This window comes from Ochotona curzoniae, unplaced genomic scaffold (genome assembly GCF_017591425.1).
Source record: "Ochotona curzoniae isolate NIBS_2020 unplaced genomic scaffold, NIBS_Ocur_1.0 contig_3622, whole genome shotgun sequence".
Classification (NCBI taxonomy): Eukaryota; Metazoa; Chordata; class Mammalia; order Lagomorpha; family Ochotonidae; genus Ochotona; species Ochotona curzoniae.
Window position 1 is genome coordinate 6,846,826 of NW_024465926.1, and position 18,816 is coordinate 6,865,641.

At 42.9% G+C, this 18,816-nt stretch overlaps 1 protein-coding gene across 1 annotated transcript in view; it reads right to left on the reverse strand.

Annotated features, from left to right (window-relative positions):
• VAT1L (vesicle amine transport 1 like) overlaps nt 1-18,816 on the reverse strand; it is a 120,300-nt gene that overhangs the window by 88,182 nt on the left and 13,302 nt on the right. Inside the window, exons 2-3 of the mRNA XM_040982036.1 lie at nt 14,259-14,388; nt 7,966-8,181 (exon numbers count right to left, since the gene is read on the reverse strand). Of these exons, the coding sequence (XP_040837970.1) occupies nt 7,966-8,181; nt 14,259-14,388 (346 nt within the window). The remainder of the gene's footprint in view (nt 1-7,965; nt 8,182-14,258; nt 14,389-18,816) is intronic.

The window sequence follows — 18,816 nt, forward strand, 5'->3', positions numbered from 1 at the left end:
TTAATGACTAAAAGTTTTGTCTGTTTCTGGTAGTGTTCCTGTATTTCCACTGGGATGCTAAAATTCTCTGTTTCTGATTAAAAACTTAATTATCTCTACCAAGTGACCAGGAAGATTTGCATGGGCTTTCAACATCATGCCAGACAACTACAGTGATTATCATAATTAGTGTAGGCTGGTTTTACTAGGAAAGGACTCTAAAGGGAGATCTGTGTGATGGGGGCTTGCTAGGAGCTGTGCTTCAGCCCTGGAGAACTCCAACGTGGGACTAGACTTCCAGACTTGTTGCTGAGCCAAGGACCTGCCTTCACGGACATTCATCTGGCAATGACCAGACAGGCCCTGCATTGGAAACCTTCATTGAAGCAGTTTTTTCCCGGAATGCCGATTTCCAGGAAGTTAGCAGCAACAACAATCTTCACAGCTGGGGAAACCTATACCTTGGTCCTCAGCCATGTTCCAGTCGGTGCATTGCAACATCCATCACCTTTTTTTCCCCCCAGGGATGGCTCTCATTTAGATTTGGTTTCACAGTGCTAAGAACACTTAGTACAGACAGTTCAGCTTCTCTAGTCTAAGAGTGGGCTATGCTGTCCCATCCTAAGTGCCCAGAGTAAACTGATCAATGTCAACAGGCTGAAAAAGTGGCTGGCCAAGGGAGCTGATGAGTACTTGTTTCTTCCTAGACCATCTGGGCTCCTTCCTCTAGGTGCTAATAATCCCAGGCTCAACACCGGGCAAGCATCAGAATAGCTTCACAATGCTCCCTCAGTAACTGGAGCCTGGATTTTTCACCCTCTTTGGCTGGGTTTCAGGCAATCTCAAGGAGAGAGAGAATTGTGGACTTAGTTTGAAGAAAATGAGCATCAATAAAAGATTAGCACGGAGTTTCTCTTTATTTAGATAGGTTGCTTAGCTTACATGGACCTGAGTCCATATACGGAAGATTGATCTGTTGATGTGACTATAAAATGAGTTAATAGAGATTTCAAAAATAAATTCTGGACTATCAGCATCAGCTATGAACTTATTAGAAGTGCAAGTTCCCAAGGGCCAGCATTGTGGTACCTCTGCTCCTAATACCAGCAACCCATACTGGAGTACTGGTTTGAGCTCTGGCTACTCTGCCTTGATCCAGCTCCTCACTAAAGTGCCTGGGAACCTAGCAGAAACTGACCCAACTGCTTGAGCCTCCGCCATCCATACAGAAGACAGTTCCAGGCCCCTGGCTTCAACCTGTTCAATCACTAACTGTTGCAGTCACTTGGGAAGTAAACTGGCAGATGGAATATCAATCTGTGCGTGTGTACGTGTGTGTGTGTGTGTTGTTTTCCTCCTCACCCCATCTCTTTGTCACACTCTTTCAAAATAAGTAATACATAAAAATAACTGTTTAAGACAAATGCCATTTCTTGAGGTTCTCACCCAGTCCCTACTTCTGAGTCAGAAACTCCAAGGTGGGACCAACAGTCCATGTTTTCCTGAACCTTCCTGAAGACTGTGTCAGGGAAGGCTCACTTGGATGTTCAGAACAAGGTTGGCAGGAAAAATTCCCAGTGTATATGACCATGGGATGCATGTCTGTAACCTCAGGGTCATTCAGGTTCATGTACCAGCTGATCGCTGTCACTTCTTTTTCCAATACCCTCTCTCCTGCCACACCCTGGCCATTTTGTCAAGCATGCCCCAGTCCATTTGTGTACTACTGTGTCTGCTCTCTTTCACTCCTCCTCCTCTCTCCCTCCCCATCGTTTAAACACCAGTTCTAAGTTTACTTCCTAAGCTCAATCATCTCTGATCCCCTAGAGTAATGCTTAGGATCTCCCATATTTTTTCAATATATTTACTTGTTATTTGAAAGGTGGAGTTACAGAGAGAACTAGAGACAGAGAGAGATCTTCTGTCCACTGGCTCATTTCCCAAATGACTGCAACAACTGGAGATGAGTCAATCCAAAGCCAGAAACCAGACGCTTCTTCTGTGTCTCCCACAGGGGTATGGGAGCCCAAGGACCCACGTGGGTTAGCCTCTTCCCTTCCCAGGCCATAAGCAGGGAGCTGGATGGAAAGTACAGCAGCTGGGACTTGAATCAGCGCCCATATGGGATTCCAGTACTGTTGGCAGAAGCTTGGCATGCTACACAACAATGCCAGGGCCTCCTATTCTATAGCTAAAGCCTCCTTTATACCCAGGCCTTTGCTGGTCTGTGTGTCTCATTGGCAGATCTATACTATACCCTGTCCATGAGGTTTCAGATTTTGGGAAAGTGGGACCAGATCTGAGAATACTCACTGTGGAATAACCAGAAACAAACACTGTTATCCTCACAAATGAAAAATAAAGTGGGGCAGTGAGAAAGGGAAGGAAAAAAGAAGGCAGACTGAAAGAAGAGAAAGAAAAACAAGAAGAAGAGCAGAAGAGAGAGAAGGAATAAATAAAATGGAAGAAATGAGATGTGAAAGAGGGGAAAAACAAGAAAGATAAAGATGGAGAGAAAAAGAGACAGAAATGAACTGAAAGTTCAAAAGATAGCAGAAAGAGAGGAGTGCAGGAGGGAGGGAGAGGCAGACCAGAAGTAAGAATGAGTTTGAGTGCTGGGAATGGGCAGGGAAAAATGAGGGCAGAGAAGGCAGAAGGCTCCAGCTTGTGTGACAAAAAGATGACACTCCAGTGCCATGTCCCAGTGCCGCTGTATACCTGAACAACGGGAGAGCATGTGGAGGGTGAAGATGGAAACCTGAATTCATGAGTGGCCAGCCCGGGGGTGGGATCTCCAGGGCCAGGGACGTCACATGAGCCTGGAGGGGAGACAGGGACAGTCGGGGACCTCAGACCACACGCCTCACCTTCACAGAAGCTGCTTCTGGCTGTGCAGCTTCCTCCCTCACAGCTGAACTGCTGCTGATGCTTAATAAAGGCAACTAATATTCCACAAAGCAACTGTGGCCTTTCGAGTGTGTTACCGGGACAGCAGATGGGTCCCCAGGGCCAGGTAAACTCACAAGGCTAGTCTGTGTGTCTGGAGTTTTCAACATGTATCCCTGAGACCGGAAACCATAGAGCTCAATTTTCCTTGAAGTCTAATTAATTCTGTATTTAAGGAAACTAATGTTTGGCAGGGGCTTGTGAGACAATCTCCCTTAATTCGTGCGAGCATTGAGCAGCTAACTGCCAGAGAAGAGACACAGCAGGGAGACGAGATTGCTATTATCTGCCCTCACTCCAGGCCCGGCCACCAGCTGACTGTCCTATTTGCTGCTCTCTTTCTTCTGGATATAAATGCCAAAGTAACACTGAGGAATGTCTTATAATTGGATCACCATCATAGTAATGCGATGGTAATAATAACAGTAATAATAGCAGCTTACATTTGCATTTTGAATGTTCCAGAGAGCAGGATTAAGCTTACTTGACGCCCTTTAAACATGCCATGTAGGGGTGGGGTGTTGTGGCAAAGTGGGTTAGGATGCCACTTGCGACACCCATATTCCATATCGGAGTGCCTGATTTGAGTCCCAGCCTCCCAATACTTCCCATCCAGCCTCCTGATGATGTGCCTGGATGCCAGAGGCTGATGGCCCAAGTGCTTGGACTCCTGCCACCCACTTCGGAGACCCAGACGGAGTTCTGGGCTCCTGGCTTCAGCCTTGCCTTGCCCCAGTTACTGTACGTCTTTGCGGTATCAACTAGCAGATGAAAGATTTCCATATCTATGTTTCTTTCTGTCTCTCCTCTCTGCCTTTTGATTAACATTTTAAAATAGCAGAAGAATATTTATTTGAAAAGCAGAGTTGCAGAGAAAGAGGGAGAGAAAAAGACTAACAGAGACAGGCTCGTTGCCCCTCATTCTCACGTTGAATGTTGAAATTCTTTGTGGTTCATCGCGAGCACATGGGCTCATGAATGATATGCAGAGTCTCACAGTATGCCTTTTAGATGCTGCATCTACTCCCCACCATGTGGTTTTTCCTTTTAAGTGGTTTGGATGATACTGGGAATTGTCCCATTCAGAATGAATAAATTTAACCATTGAGTGATAGTCATCTAATGTGATCTCAACTCATCTGCCTGTTGGCGTCCAGTTTTGTGAAGCAAGAACGGTGTGCCCTGCCTACAGGATCTCTGCTCGGATGACATGATGATGAAGGGAAAAGAATTCTGAAAATGGGCAAGAATCAGATGCCAGGCACAGAGACCACAGCCTCCTAGTAGCAGTAATGCCATCGTAGAGAAACTGAAGACATGGGAGTTTCTTTGACAAGGCGTGCTCCATGTGATTCAAAGCCAAATCTTCAGCCTTCCTGATATGAATCCCCTTCTGTTGCTTACTTTGCTACTTTGCCTTTAAGGGATTGGGAGTCCATTTTCAACCAGGCTCTGAAGATTTGATTATGGACATTACTGTCGCAGGCCATCTGGTGGTGCCGTCATCAGAGACAAGCAATGTCTTCTAAGATCTGACAGAGGAGGGGAGGCACTTGGGCAATTCCAGTGACAGCGCAGTCTGCAAAGAATTGGATTATTTTTCTGTGCTGAATCAAAGTTCCCTTAAAATTGGCTAAATGTGGTGCTCTCACTTGCTGTCTGCAAATTCCCCATTCCAGCCTTTGATGAAAATCAGAAGTCTTGATGCCAATTAGAACTGCAAACTTTACATAAATCCAATTTAGGTAAATTTCTCCTAATTAGACTTAATCTTCTTTGTCATCTCATCCACATCAATTAGGAATCATGAATCTGAGCCTCCCTCTTCAGGTTCTTTAAACTTTCTATATTTAGCATTGGGTAGAAGTTGAATAAATAGTTGTTAAGTGAAAAACTAAATAAAAGAATGAGAGATCTGGTTTTTCTCAACCTTCGGAGGTTGTTAAATGGAGACAGAATACGTTTTATGAGTCCATTGATTCAAGGTGCAAATCCTCGTTCTGCTATTTGCTAAGCTGCATTTTCTTGAGATCTCTTTCTTGGGGTGGGGGGGGGGCAGCCCAGGGGGATCTGTGTTCATTTCCTTCTGCTATTGAGACAAAGCACCACAAATCTACGGCCTCAAAACTGCACGGGTCTATTACATAGCAATTCATGAGGTCTTGAGTCCAGAGTGGGCTAAATTCAAAATATCAGCAGGTCTGTGTTCCTTTAAAAAACTCTCTCATCCGCAAAGTTCCTTTTGCTATGTAAGGAAACAAACTCAGAAAGTCCTCTGTGGACTTCAGGGGTAGGAGGTGGCATTCCCAGGCTTGCATAGTAATTTTGCAGTCAGAGATGAAACTTCACAGATCTATAGAAGGATGAAAGGAACCACTCTCCTCTCCCTCTGTAGGATATCACCCATAATGTACACAACATCAGCCATTCCTCTTTTCAGTTTTAGGTTATGGTAAGGTGGGGAGACTCTCTGGTCTTTCCACTGTGCAGGCGCTATACCTGAGAACTCCCTAGTTCGTGGAGGACAGTGTCAACTGTACCTTAGCCAGCTGAGTGTTCACAAGAAGTCCTCAAAAGATTTAAAGTAAATGCATATCATTTTTTTAAAAAGCTACAAAAAAATGTACAAAAGCAAGTGTATCTTTGAATTCTATTTTCTGTGAGCCTTCTGATATGTCCTTATATTTCGATTCGTGCGTACCTAGAAATCTTTCTGTAACGGTGACCTTGAACTGCTGCAGATCCAGCACCTATTGAGTCTCGTTTGGGAGACATGCTCTACACAGAGATCTGCCCATCTGGGAGAGTTACCCCACCCACACCTTTACACTCTGCCCAGACACGAAGTCAGGACACAACATTTTAACTACAGAATATTTTCTCTCCCTAACTTTTGCCTTATGCAGATCTATCAGCTGTTACCAGGATCACATCATCAGCAAAGACTGAATGGAAATAGTCATATTGAAAGTAGCATTTATGTTGAGCATGCTCATTGTGTTTCAGCCTATGTTTATTATGAGAATCCACAGACCACAGAGAAATATTCCCCCAATGTCAAAAGGCAGCAATAATTAGAATTTTTCCTCATAGCTGCTTCACTTCTATCAAATAAACACTGGCTCATATATATGCTCATTTCCCAGTTTCCACTCATCATGTGGAAACTGAAGGAACTGTTGCCCATCTGGATGGGGCCTTACATCCCCTGTATTAACTTGTGCATTAACTTGTTTTTCTAACTCCACTGTTCCTTATTCCTAGTTTCTCCGCCCATTTTACATTTTAGTCATCTATGTTTAAGGGATCTTTAAACCCAGATTAAGGCATAGAATTTCTTGTTATTTCCTGAGACTTCTGTTGTTGTTGTTGTTGTTCAGACACAGGCCCATGAAACCAAACATCTTTGTTCCAGGAACAAACTCAAGTGAAAAAAAAAAAAAAACCAAACTTGAGATATCCTCAGATGGTGCCAATGTATACACACCAACTCTGGGAGGAAGTGAGTCCAACATCCTTGGCAAGACTGGAGTGGTGGTGTTCTTGTAAAACAAGTCTCTTACACTGCGTATGCTGAGCACACATGGATCATAAATGCCAGCATTCGAAACAGCTTGTTTGCTATCAGCAGAGCACTGCGAACAAAATCCACTCCTTTGCTGAGGAATGTTTAGCTTTTATTATATCTTTATGCATGGTCAAAAGACATTAGCAGATTTGCTACAGTGATTGAAGATATTCTTCCGAAGGCACTGTTTAATGTGCGTGACTTGGGTTGTGAGCTAGTTTTCTTGGAAAGGAGAGAAAAAAAGCAGATTTGTACTTTATACTGTGTGGGATTTTGATAGTGGAAAGCCAAGACTTTAAAAAGCCTCACTGTTAACAGGCTTCTAGTTTAATTATCTTGATATGTAGCAAATCATCAGAGTGAATCTGGCTTGTCAGTACCTTCTCTTGTTAATCTCTACATCTGTGAGACTAAAGCATGGCACGTTCTAATGATCATTCTGAGTTGGCAATGGCCGCTAGCTACTCTCAGCAAAACTGGGGTTCCATCCTAACCACAGCAACAAGCCGACAGCATGAAATAGGAGCTGAATGAATGGCCCAAAGATGAGAGACATCTAAAGAAGAGATTTCCATCACTGTTAATGTCCAGAGCAGAAATTCCTATTTTGATCATCTGCCCTCTTGCCAAAAATACACCAGAGAGAAGACACACAAAGAATACCCAAGGACAAGCAGTCTTCTAAAAGTTCCCAGGTTTCTGTATGTAAACCATCCTTTGCAGCCTATGTTGATTTTTTTTTTCTAGAATCACCTTGTGGATTCCAAAGTCTCGGAACTTTCAAGTCCCACACAAACTGACATAGTATTTGCATATCATCTACACACATCATCTTGAAAACTTTAAATCATTTTTAGATTATGTAGAATATCTAACAGAATGCATGCAACTGCTATGTGAATAAGCAGTCTACTATATATATAGTATATATATATATACATATATATATATACGGAAATAATGACAAGAAAAGGTCTGCATCTTCAGGACTGATGCAATTTATGCTAACATTTTTGATTCATGGTTGGTTGGATTGATGGATGAGAATGCCACAAATATGAGGGTAACTGTCATTCCCAGTGTGCTGGCACACTCTCTGTCCACCTTTCTCCTACTCAGGAAAATGCATTCCTACCAGAATCATCTCAAATGCTCTTCAAGGTACCAAACAAGTAAGCCATCCACCTGCTTCGGCATCTCACATCCTCTGACTTGTGTGTGCCCTGTGAGGCACCTCATGGTATCTGACACACGACATGATCAGGGTACTGAGATGGAGAGTGCTCCTCCACAGAAGCTATCTCTGAACACCCCCCTCCCACCCGCCTTGCCCTCAATACAATCATGTAGATGGGCTCCACCAAAATCACATGGATCATCTCTACTCATGGGAATTGCCCATGTCATCGGAATATCACTCCAGTCCCACTAGCATGACTTCAAGCAAGCAGAGTCACAAGCCACCAACTTACCACGCCACCACCAGCTGAGTGCACGAGCACCGACATCCCTTCCCGGAGGTTGGCAATTTCAAAGAGCATCACGTAGGCTGTGACGAAGTTCATGGGGAACGCAGCGGCCTCAGAGAAGCTCATGTCATCTGGGATCTTGTAGACAAATTCCACCGGTGTGCAGACCACCTCGGCCCAGGCATTGTAATTGACAAATGCCATGACACGGTCCCCAATCTGGGCATGGGGAAATGCAGGGTTAGTGGAGGCAGTTTCAGGACAGAGTCTTGAGGAGGGGCTAAAATCATTGGGAGCTGTCCATGGTACAAAATATCATTATTCCTAACATATGCATGGGGTCAGTCAAAACTCTTCGCATTCCAGTCTTTTATGATTCAATAAAATAAATTACATTACAACGTAAGTTTTCAGCAGATTTCAAATTTTTACGCAAGGCTCATATGTCATGGAACTGATTTGATGAGCCACTGACAACTCTGTTTCCTGCCCATATGTTTTCACCACTATTCCCTCCTCCCAGAAGCAGAGATGTCTGCTGGAGGATCCATTCCCCTCTCAAAACTCCCGGAGTCTTTTATGCAATGGCAAGACAATTGGATAGTATGCATAGACCTAATGAAGATAGGAAATCTGCATCATATGTCAGTTACGCTCACACAACAGTACAGGAAATTGTCCTTCTTAGATACAGGAAGAGACCAGAGCTAAGAAAGTTTCCTGTCTAAGCCTGACAGGTTGAAGCCTGTCTGGACTCATATATCTTCCCATGATGACACAACGATTCTCTGCCCAGACTGTTTATGCTACCTTTTCCTGGCCTCAGTTTCTGGGTGCTGAGGGTATAACTGCAAATGGAGTGTGACTCATACTTTGTAATCGCTCATGATGCCTGGAAATTTCATGTGGTGAGCACTGTGAGTAACAAGGCTCAGAAGGTGAGGCCATTTGGAAGTGGTATTTTTGTACAGACTGAAAACGTAATGGTGACGTTTCAGATGCTGGTCTGGTGACAACAGCAATCCATTTTTGTGCAGGGAAACCTGAGCTTGGGGGAAGCGTGTGACAGCAGCTTGGAGAGGAGACCAATAGAGCCCTGGCCACTTCTCTATGCTTGGAAACGGAGCTATCACAGCTTCAGCTTGGCTAGCACAGTGTTTCCAGGGTCAGGGGATAAAGTGGCAGAAAAAAAAAAAACAACCACTCCTGACACCACTTGGTCTGGGTGATGAATTCAGGTAGATGGGATCATTGAGGACCTCAGCAACAGGGTTCCGAGTGACCTGATTAACTCTGTTCCAGCTGTTGGTGCATCCTTTTAGGAGGCTGGGTTAGCCTGACACCAAATACACCTGAAGACACAGGGCAAATTGCTCTGCCCCAGAACATCTTTCATGTTGCCTTGCTGGCAACGGGGGCAATACAAAACCTGGGGAAAGCCACAACCAGCATGACAGTCAACTGTCTGGGCTTGGAGGCTTTTCTGACAGTGTCCTCAACTCTCCTTGCCTCATATTTGGGAGGCACAGGCAGTTCTTCCCCTTCCCTGAATGCTCTGGAGGCTCTAGCATGGGAGAAGTCTTGCCTAGATTTTTCTGCATATTTTCTGTGACTCTGTGTTTCACCTAACATCTTCTGTCCCTTCTTCAAAACCCCTACATGATTCTTGACTGCTTGGGCATTCAAAGAGAGGTTTTCTATCTTGTTAGTAGTGGCCACAGCCTATCACAGGAAAAGACAATTAAGAATAAAACATCAAAGACACAGAGGATGAAGCTCCTGCTTGTGACACCAGCATCCTGTAACAGAGTGCTGGTTTGAGTTCAGGCTGCTCCACTTCTGATCCAGCTTCTTGCTTATGCTCCTGGGAAAGTGATAGATCTTTGGCACAAATACCTGGATTAAGCCACTCATGTGAGAGACCTGGATGAAGCTCCTAGCTTCTAGTTTCAGCCTGGTCCAACCCCTCACTGTTGAAGGCATTTTGGTGACTGAATCATCAGATGAATATCTTTTGCTCTCTGCCTTACCCATTCTCTCTCCCTTTCAAATAATAAATTGTCTTTTGGGAAAGGACAAACATCATCCAGGAATAATAACATGCCAGCAGGCATGAAGGTTTATACGGTGTAAAACAAGAAGTGAAGGCTCAGCCTCTGTGCCTGGCAAGTCACAGCTCCTGAGCCTCCCCAGTGACAATCTCAGGAAACCAACAGGCAAAGCTGTGGAGCTACATCAGAGCGTTCTTTCCTTACACTCTTCCATCTTTCATAACTGTGTGTTCTTCTGGATTTTAGGCAGATTCTACAGCATCACTGGCTCTTCCAGCAGCAGCTCAGCCAAGGCCACGTGAGTGTTCTTATTGTTGTTTTTTGTATAGGGAGAAATGCTGTACCTCCTGGCTGTAGGTGAAAATTCAGTCTGACCATTTTGGGAAGCCTACCTCACCCCCCGACAAACAGTGAACAAAGTGGTTGCAGAACCCTCATTTGGATTCTCTTCTAGTTCTACTCCTCATAGCAGAGTGACCACACACAGGGAGCTGAACCTGTGCAGTGGGACTGAATCTCCCCACCTCCCCCAGGGTTCATCAGGAGGGCTGAGGGACGCAGTATGCGTGAATTTGGCACTAGCATCACATCAAAACGACCGGTCCAACTTGGGAAGTGTTCCTTCCCTTTCATGTTGTTCTATCACATGACTCATTTATTTTCTTCAAAGAATTTGCCCTTTCCATGTCACCTCATTCATTCATTCACATGGCACAGCTTTCCTGCCCACTCCTTACTACACATTCATACTCAGCCTGTGGGACCCCCAATGCCTAGAGCAGAGCAGGTCCTCCTTCAACCCTGGCTGAATGAATGAATGAGTGAACGAAGACACTTGGGATACTATTAAGGGCAAAAAGAGGTCACAGGAGTCGGATTCCCTTTCAGATTTGAGAATCAAATATCAGCTTATGTGTTTCTTTGTTTTTCTTAAGAGGGATTTCTCTAGTGCTCTTGACAACATGGTAAAAACTACAGATCGAGTCTCAGAATACAAAACAAAGCCAAAATATCTTCAAGTCTACACAGCCTTGTGCATTCTTCCCAATGCCAAAGCATTTCATTATTCCTTGAAACCCACCTACAAAAACCTGCCATGTGGCCAGAAAAGCCAGGTTCTTTCTGCTTTCTCTCAAGCATAATCTCTTATGTCCCAACACACACCAAGGAGCATTTGTGTCAAAGGTTATCTTAGAGGTACAACTTCTCATTCAGCCTCTCTTCCTTACACATGAGGGGAAACTGAGGCATAGGCATGCTAAGTCTCTGCTGAAAGCTGGGCCAATCATTCAATCCGCTCTCGTTTGTTTTCCACCTCCCTAACGGATCCCTTGCCAGTTGAGCATGCTGTAGTATTTGTGCCAAGACTTAGCATTGGATCATTACCACAGAGGATGTGGAGCTTGGTGCATCAGAGAGCCATGCAGATCTAATGTGGGAGCCTGAATGGTGCAGATAGGAGAGGATGCCGCCGGGCGTGATGGACAAGTATTATGTGGCAGGCATTTTCTGAAGGTGTCACATGTTTGAGCCCATCTAATCTTTACAAAACCATTACAAAAGCATGTCTGGATGGTATTTTCTTTTTATCAGGAGTCTACCAAGGCAGACATGAAGCAAAATAGAAAAACAAGGATGATTTTCCCTTCAAAATGCTAAGCATTCTTTGCATAGCATAATATTATTAAAAGAATATAAAGAAGTAACTTCACACTAAAAATTTGTACAAGCTGCCAAGTTGGATTGTGTCGTTAGTTGGACTGGATCATACTCTTCATTCTGTTATTTGATATAATAGTTGCTTTTATTAAAGCCTTCACAGGCAATATTCAAATTGCTGTGGTCCAAGTAAGTTCTCAACAAATTCATGGCTTCCATACATGAGTGGTTTGATTTATAGCTATTCTGTGTGATGATTGAGTCCACTGTCTTATATTCCTTGAATCTTAGCATTTCTCTTCTACTCCTCCCTGACAACAACAACAACACCTCTTCTGTGATGAGTTCTGTAATGTTCCAAGTCAGAGATGAAGGATCACAAATTTTACATTTAAATTGAGATTAAAAATAGTTTAGATCACATGCCTATGTAGGTCCTGTAGGTAAAAAAGCACCAGGACGAGGATTTAAACCCAGGCAGCCTCACTCAGACACAGAAGATTGGTTCATCACACCCAGAGTAAGTAAATCGATGTATGGGTATAAACAGAGCAGCCAATGAAATCTGGCCATGTGAACTGAACTCCTTAGGTCTTGGGTTCCTCAGCTATGAAACGGATATAGTATTAGTGAGGAGTCTGACATGTGCACGCAATGCACCCCATGGAGCTTGGACGATGAGGAAAGAGCAACACCCATCAGCTCTTATAAACAGCAGATTGCTTCTTGGCCTAATTCATGCTTTAACTATCAAAAGCTTAACACAGAATAGTTCCATTTCCTGAAGCAGAGGAAAAAGCTTTGTGATTAAAAAAAAAAATCAAGGGATTAAAAAAGAGCTGTCCCATCGACAATGAGGGACTAAGTCCTGGAGGGCTGAGCCCAAGTGATACATATCTGAAAATCATCTTTAATGCAAGAGAATAAACATGGCCAGACAGTGACATCTCTTTTCTACAGAATCATGAAAATCTAAAGACATATAGATGCAATACTGTGGAGTAGCTATTGGCCTTAAGTATCCATACTGAGTATAATTTCATTGACAGTGGTGGCACAGCCATCACAGCAGGGCAGACCACTCCTGACTGTCTCGTTCAATTTTTATCCTCCATTTCCATTTCATAATCAAAATGGCAAATGGTAGCCAAGCCATGGGACTGGCCCCAGCTTCAGTCTAGAGGCAGACACCTGTAATATGTATCCTGTTCACATCATTACTTGGTTCTGCTAAGAAAAAGAAATCGGTCCTGAATGAATGAGCCCAAATTACTCCTTTACTACTGGGCCTCTGGCAAAAACATTTCAATTCCCTTGCAGTTGATCAAACCGGAAAAGCTATTCAGTGTGCTGCTCATGAAACTTCATCTCCAACATGATTGAAAATTTGAAGTCAAAATTATAGGAAGAATATTAGTATTGGTTTTATCCCTTATTACACCCTGACTGCAAATGTGTAGGTGGCTTCTTTTATTTGCTCATGCAGCTGCAAATCGTTGGAAAGGAAGGGTTTGAAGGGTGGATTGACAGTAACCTGCAGGGCTAACCAGCAGAAGAGAAATCAAATTGAAAGAAAAATATACCTACTCAGTATAGGATGATCTCCTTCTAAACCAACATCAACAACATCCCTGCTTACTGCTGTATTCCACATATAAGACTATCTATTCATTGCTCAGAGTTAAAGAGTGAGTAGTATAATCTTTTATTTGGGGGCCATGTGCAGGTATGAAGGGCAGACATTCTTATCAACTTCCAGAGAGAGATAAAGAGAGACACAGAGAGATGGTGTGTGACTCGTTAGGTTTCCTACCTGAGGACAGAAAATGCAAATATAAAGGGAAAGAAAGAGCTAGTTTACTTCTTCTTTCTCAACATTTTTCTGCAGTACTAGCTGCAGACCATTCACCAAAAGCAATGATAGGCGGAATAAGATCTGCAAACAGTCATAGTGAATTTGGAGCCTATCAATATTTCCAGAGCACATGGAGGCCTAGACACATTGAGTTCAAGAAGCAGGCCCCAGTTCAATACCAGGGGCACTGTGGCATCACGGTACACAGGATTCTTCTTGAGTATTCCTTTCCTCCATTTAATATTGCAGCATGTATTGTTTGGGGTGCAGATTGGGAGCAGATATAAAGATTGTAGGAAGAGTACAAAGGCTAATGTGACAGGAGTCCAGGTTCTACTGCTAACTATGTTTCTGAACTCACAGAAAACTGAATACCTCTGAACATCATTTGCATGGTTATGGCGAGGCTGAGTAATGCTAATTTCTGCATGGTGGTTGACGGCAGGTCCAAAGCTAGACACTCTTATTCTCTAGCTGTGTAACACGAGTAAGGGGGAATGCCAGGATGTGCCCATTTCTTTTCATCAGATTCTTATCAGAGACAGCATCATGAGAAAGGCATGAGACTTTCTGGCAAGTCCTAGCATCACAAACTTTATTAGTAGCGCCAAATAACAAGAGAAAGAATAATACAGGACCTAGGTTATTTCAAACACATTTTTGCATAACCAATTGCTATCTTAATGGATTCCTATTGAACATGACTTTTTAAGTCAGAGTCAGAACATTACCTCGTATCCTTTCACGCTGTCCCCCAAACCTTCAACAATCCCAGAACACTCAAATCCTGGCACGAGGGGAGTCTTGGGAGGGTTGTCAATATTCCCTTGTCGCACCATCAAGTCAATGAAGTTTAAACCACTGTGAAGAGAAAATATAAAACAGAAATTGAAAATGTAATTTTAAAAAATAGCTGCACACTGAATTTTCTTCCCTTCCCATTCCTTTCTCTCCTCTCTCCTTCCTTTCCTCCTTTTCCCTTTTAATAGGGTCTGTAATAATAACGCCACTTAGCTAAATGTCACTATAAAGCAAAATTCAATTATCTCTGCAGATAAGGAATATTTTTCTGGCAATGAAAATAGCAGTTTCTGAGTTTACACTTGAATTCAGGGTGTAAGTCCCTTCGCCCTTTCTTGGAAACAGTTGACTCCTATTTTAAAAATACATTTTGATGAGCCTGTATATTAGACATTCTAGCACTTATCAAGGGTGAAAAATAAACTAGGAAGTGGTTACAAGCAGCCAGATACAATGGCCACCAGCCACTGTATGGCAACGAGAACGGAGTCCTAAATTAGAAAGTCCCAGAAGACACAATCATGACTTCCCAATGAACTAGCAACCTTAGACCTGCCTTGTGTACTGACAGCAGTGAGCAGAAAGCATGAAGTGTCTACAGAGTCTTCCCTGGAGAAGGCACTCAAAGAAGAGCCAGCAAAGGCATGGCCCAATAAACACGGGGATATTGAAGCGTTTGTTTCCAAAACCTCATACTCGTGTTTTCCAGTTACACGTTATTTTTAAAATATGGAAATTATCATTGACATTTGTCAAAGTCATCTGCAAGAAAAGTCACCTGCTTGATTTCAGTGATGCTACTAATACTCTAGTTTTATGTTTTTAGAACTACCCTTGGGCATTGCAACTAACAACTCCCTCCTAATCACATGGGAAAATGCATCTCTTACACTTTTCATTTACTTCCTGACTTACTTACTTATTTATTTAATTGGAAAGTCAGATATATACAGAGAGGGGTAGAAACAGAGAGGAAAATCTTTCTTCTGTTGATTCACGCCCCAAATGGCTGCAACAGCTGGCGCTGCGCCGATCCGAAGCTAGGAGGCAAGAGCCTCTTCCAGGTCTCCCATGTGGGTGCAAAGTCCCAAGGCTTTGGGCCATGCTTAACTGCTTTCCCAGTCTACAAGCAGGGAGCTGGATGGGGAGAGGGGCTACCAGGATTCGAATTGGCACCCATATGGGATCCTGGCACATTCAAGGCAAGGACTTCAGCCACTAGGCTACTGTGTTCGGCCCAAAAATGCATTTTTTTAAACATGCGTGTTTTCCAAAACATGTACTGCTGTCTTCACAAGCTGTCACCTAAGGCAGACTCAGGTTAGAGAAACCAAACTCCTGAGGCTGACCCACGGTCCATCAGCATCTGGCCATAGCATCTTTTCCAAGATGACTTGAGGTCATTCTTAAGCACATCTTACCTACCTTTCTTGGCCTCTTTTGAGCCAAGCAGGAGTCTTAACTCCACTGACATCCTCTGTGGAATGAGTGCAGGTGAGCAGGGGGCAGCCCTTAAACCACCTGCTCAATGCCTTCCTTAGGCCCAAGTTGGTGCATACTGATGCACTCACTCCCTGATGGCAGTGGTAACCTCGTCTCTTTGCTTCCAGAATATTTAACTTTCGGGGTGCCAAAATAATAGGGTAGATATTCAAGTAACAGCTAGAAAAAAGAACAGTTACACATTTCCTAAAAATAAAATACCATACTTCCAGTTTCAGCAGTTAGGGATTTTTCAAAAACATATGCTACTAAATCCTTTGGAAAGGTGGCCAACAAATGAATATAATTTCTGAAACATACATGTGGACTCCCAGAAACCTAATTTTGATGTTTAATAGTTAATTGGGTCATTTATTAACCAAAACATTCCCCTGATAACATAGCCAATTTCCTAAAATCTTGGAGAGAACTGATCAAAGCCAAATTGCACCACTTGTGCTTACGTAACCTCTGTGCCTCAAGCTCCCCACCTGGAAGGTGGCATGATCATAGCACCTACTCATAGGGTTATTTTGGAAAGTAATAAGGAAAGCACTTCTTAAGAATGGTGTGAGGTATCTAGTATGTATTTAAGAGCTATTTGCTTTTAAATTCTAGTTAAGAAGGCAGAAATGTGTTTTCAAAGATTTCCATTAAAGAAGGTTAAAAATAGTCTCAGAGCTGACATAGGAAAACTCTACCTGTCTGTAAACTTAACTTCTTGTAAAATGGTCCATTTTCTTACACTGTCAAATAAATAAAGCATCCACGCATAACAATACCAACACTCCACACCAAGCACTCCCTCTCATTTCGTGCGTATTATAACTCACTGGGTTTTCCTCAGTGTGAAAAATTGTGATTTCCCAATCCTCTGATGGAGAAATGCCAGAAGCAATTACTTGATGTTCTGCAAACATGGCAGGCCCTGGAGAGGGCTTCCTTCTAGACACATATTACGCTGCTCGATAAGGCAGCCTTTCAGTCATCTTGCAGCAGGAACTGTGCCTGATGATTGTGAGCTGAGCGCCAACTACTTAAGTCTCAACGAGAAGGACTAAAACTGACTTCATAAAAAAAAAAAAAAAAACACTCACATCCTAGGTCCTCCGTAAGGCAGTCATGGATTCTGTCAGGTCATCAACAATCCTACCTCATTACAGAAAGCAGGTAGATCCAGAGAGAAAATAGATTGTTGATTTCAACACAAAGAAGATGAACAATTGTCTTTGGGCCTGTTTCACGGTGCCTGACTGCATCCTTCATTTTGATGTCCATACTTAGGCATTGTTGGCTGGCTACTGCGCCAAGTACTTTACTTTTGCTAGTAAAGACCCAGTGATGTTCCTATGAGGCATAACCCATCAATCACATTCATTTTTCAGATGAAGACACTGAGACTGGGGGGAAATTAAGCAGTGGGTTTAATGTAACATCTTAAAAAAATGTCAAAGTTGGGATTTTAATTTAAGCCAAGTCTAATATTCGAACCCTTCCCCAACATATTGCACCACCTCTTAATGAGACCTGCTCTTCCCATCAGCTGTGCTGAAAGTCATGCTCAAAGGCCATATTCCGAACTTTCCATCTCTCTTCTCCCTTGTCAACAGCTGATTGGCCAATCCTGAGCCCAGTGTTAAGGGAAGAGTCAACCATGATCTAGGAATGAAACAGATGGCCTCAGAAACGTGCAGTAGGTGAAGAATTTTAGCAACAGGAAGCATGTCAGAAGACAGAACTGAGCTGGGCTGACCTGAGTGAAATTTGTAGACAGTTCTTTTGCTATTTTTCTTAAACTCCCACAGCATCACACTTACAGTTGCTCTAAAAGTGCCAATGTAACTGGGTTGTTCTGTTTTTGTTTTTTATATTTCTTACCTTTGCATAGCATGGCAGAGGTTACAGTGTGCTTCCATACAAATCTCACTTGTGCCAATCCCAGAAAAACATTTAATATCAATATCATTATTCCCATTAAATACACATGATATTATGACTCACATAATCCAACTGACTTGCCAAAGACAACACAATCAGTATATGACAAAGCTGAGACTTGAGCCCAATCCATGACATCATGAGATGTCAAATGCAGGCGCATCAAATGTTGCTAAAGCCAATCATTGCAAGATTGGTCAAGACACTGAAACACATATATAAAAGACATATAACATATACATGTAAAGCATGTGTATGTGTGTGTGTATGTACATTTCCATAAAGGAAATGGAGGTAGATGTTTGAGTCTTCAGTCTGTGCACTTCCAGCAGTTGGCTATGTACCTTGCTGAATCTCTAAGCCAGGAGCTCATGCTCTGTTCACATGAGCTATGCTGAAAGTATTATCTAAAATCAGAGTTGAAGTAGATATGGAGAAACGCTTGTTGGTCTTGAGAAAATACAAAGACTGGAATGCTTTGCTTCTATGTGGAAGCTGAAAGTTAGCCTAGCTCCCTGGTATCTGTACTTTCTTTCTTGCCATCTATTAAGTTATGAATGACACTCTATAAAGTCTCATGAGAGATGTTTGGCTGTCTTCATTTCATATTCTACCAAAGTCAGCAAACTTTGCTCTCCTGATGATGATGTTACATGCTAAGTATTAAAGAAAGAAGCATTTTAATCTCCATCCTGTGTGAAAGGAAAAACACAGCAGGTGACAGAAGTGGGATTCCGGGCCCTTGTTATATATGCCTTGCATACCTGAGCTTTCCACCACAAGGGTGTCATTCTGCTGTCTAGAAACCATGCCAGCCTGCTGGGTATTCTTGTCCCAGTTTGTTATCTGGATATGTTAGCTTTTGATATGCTAACAATGAAGCCACAAATGATTTCTTAAAAGATATCACTAAGTGGATGGGAAAACAATAACCATGACTACACCTGATTAATTTTCCAATTTGAGATGAAAATTGGCCCAAAGGAGTTCCACAAAGAAAGGAGCAGCCATGGAGAAAGTCCGTTGGTTTTATTCTTCGACTGAAAGGTCTGCTCATCTGAAAGCATT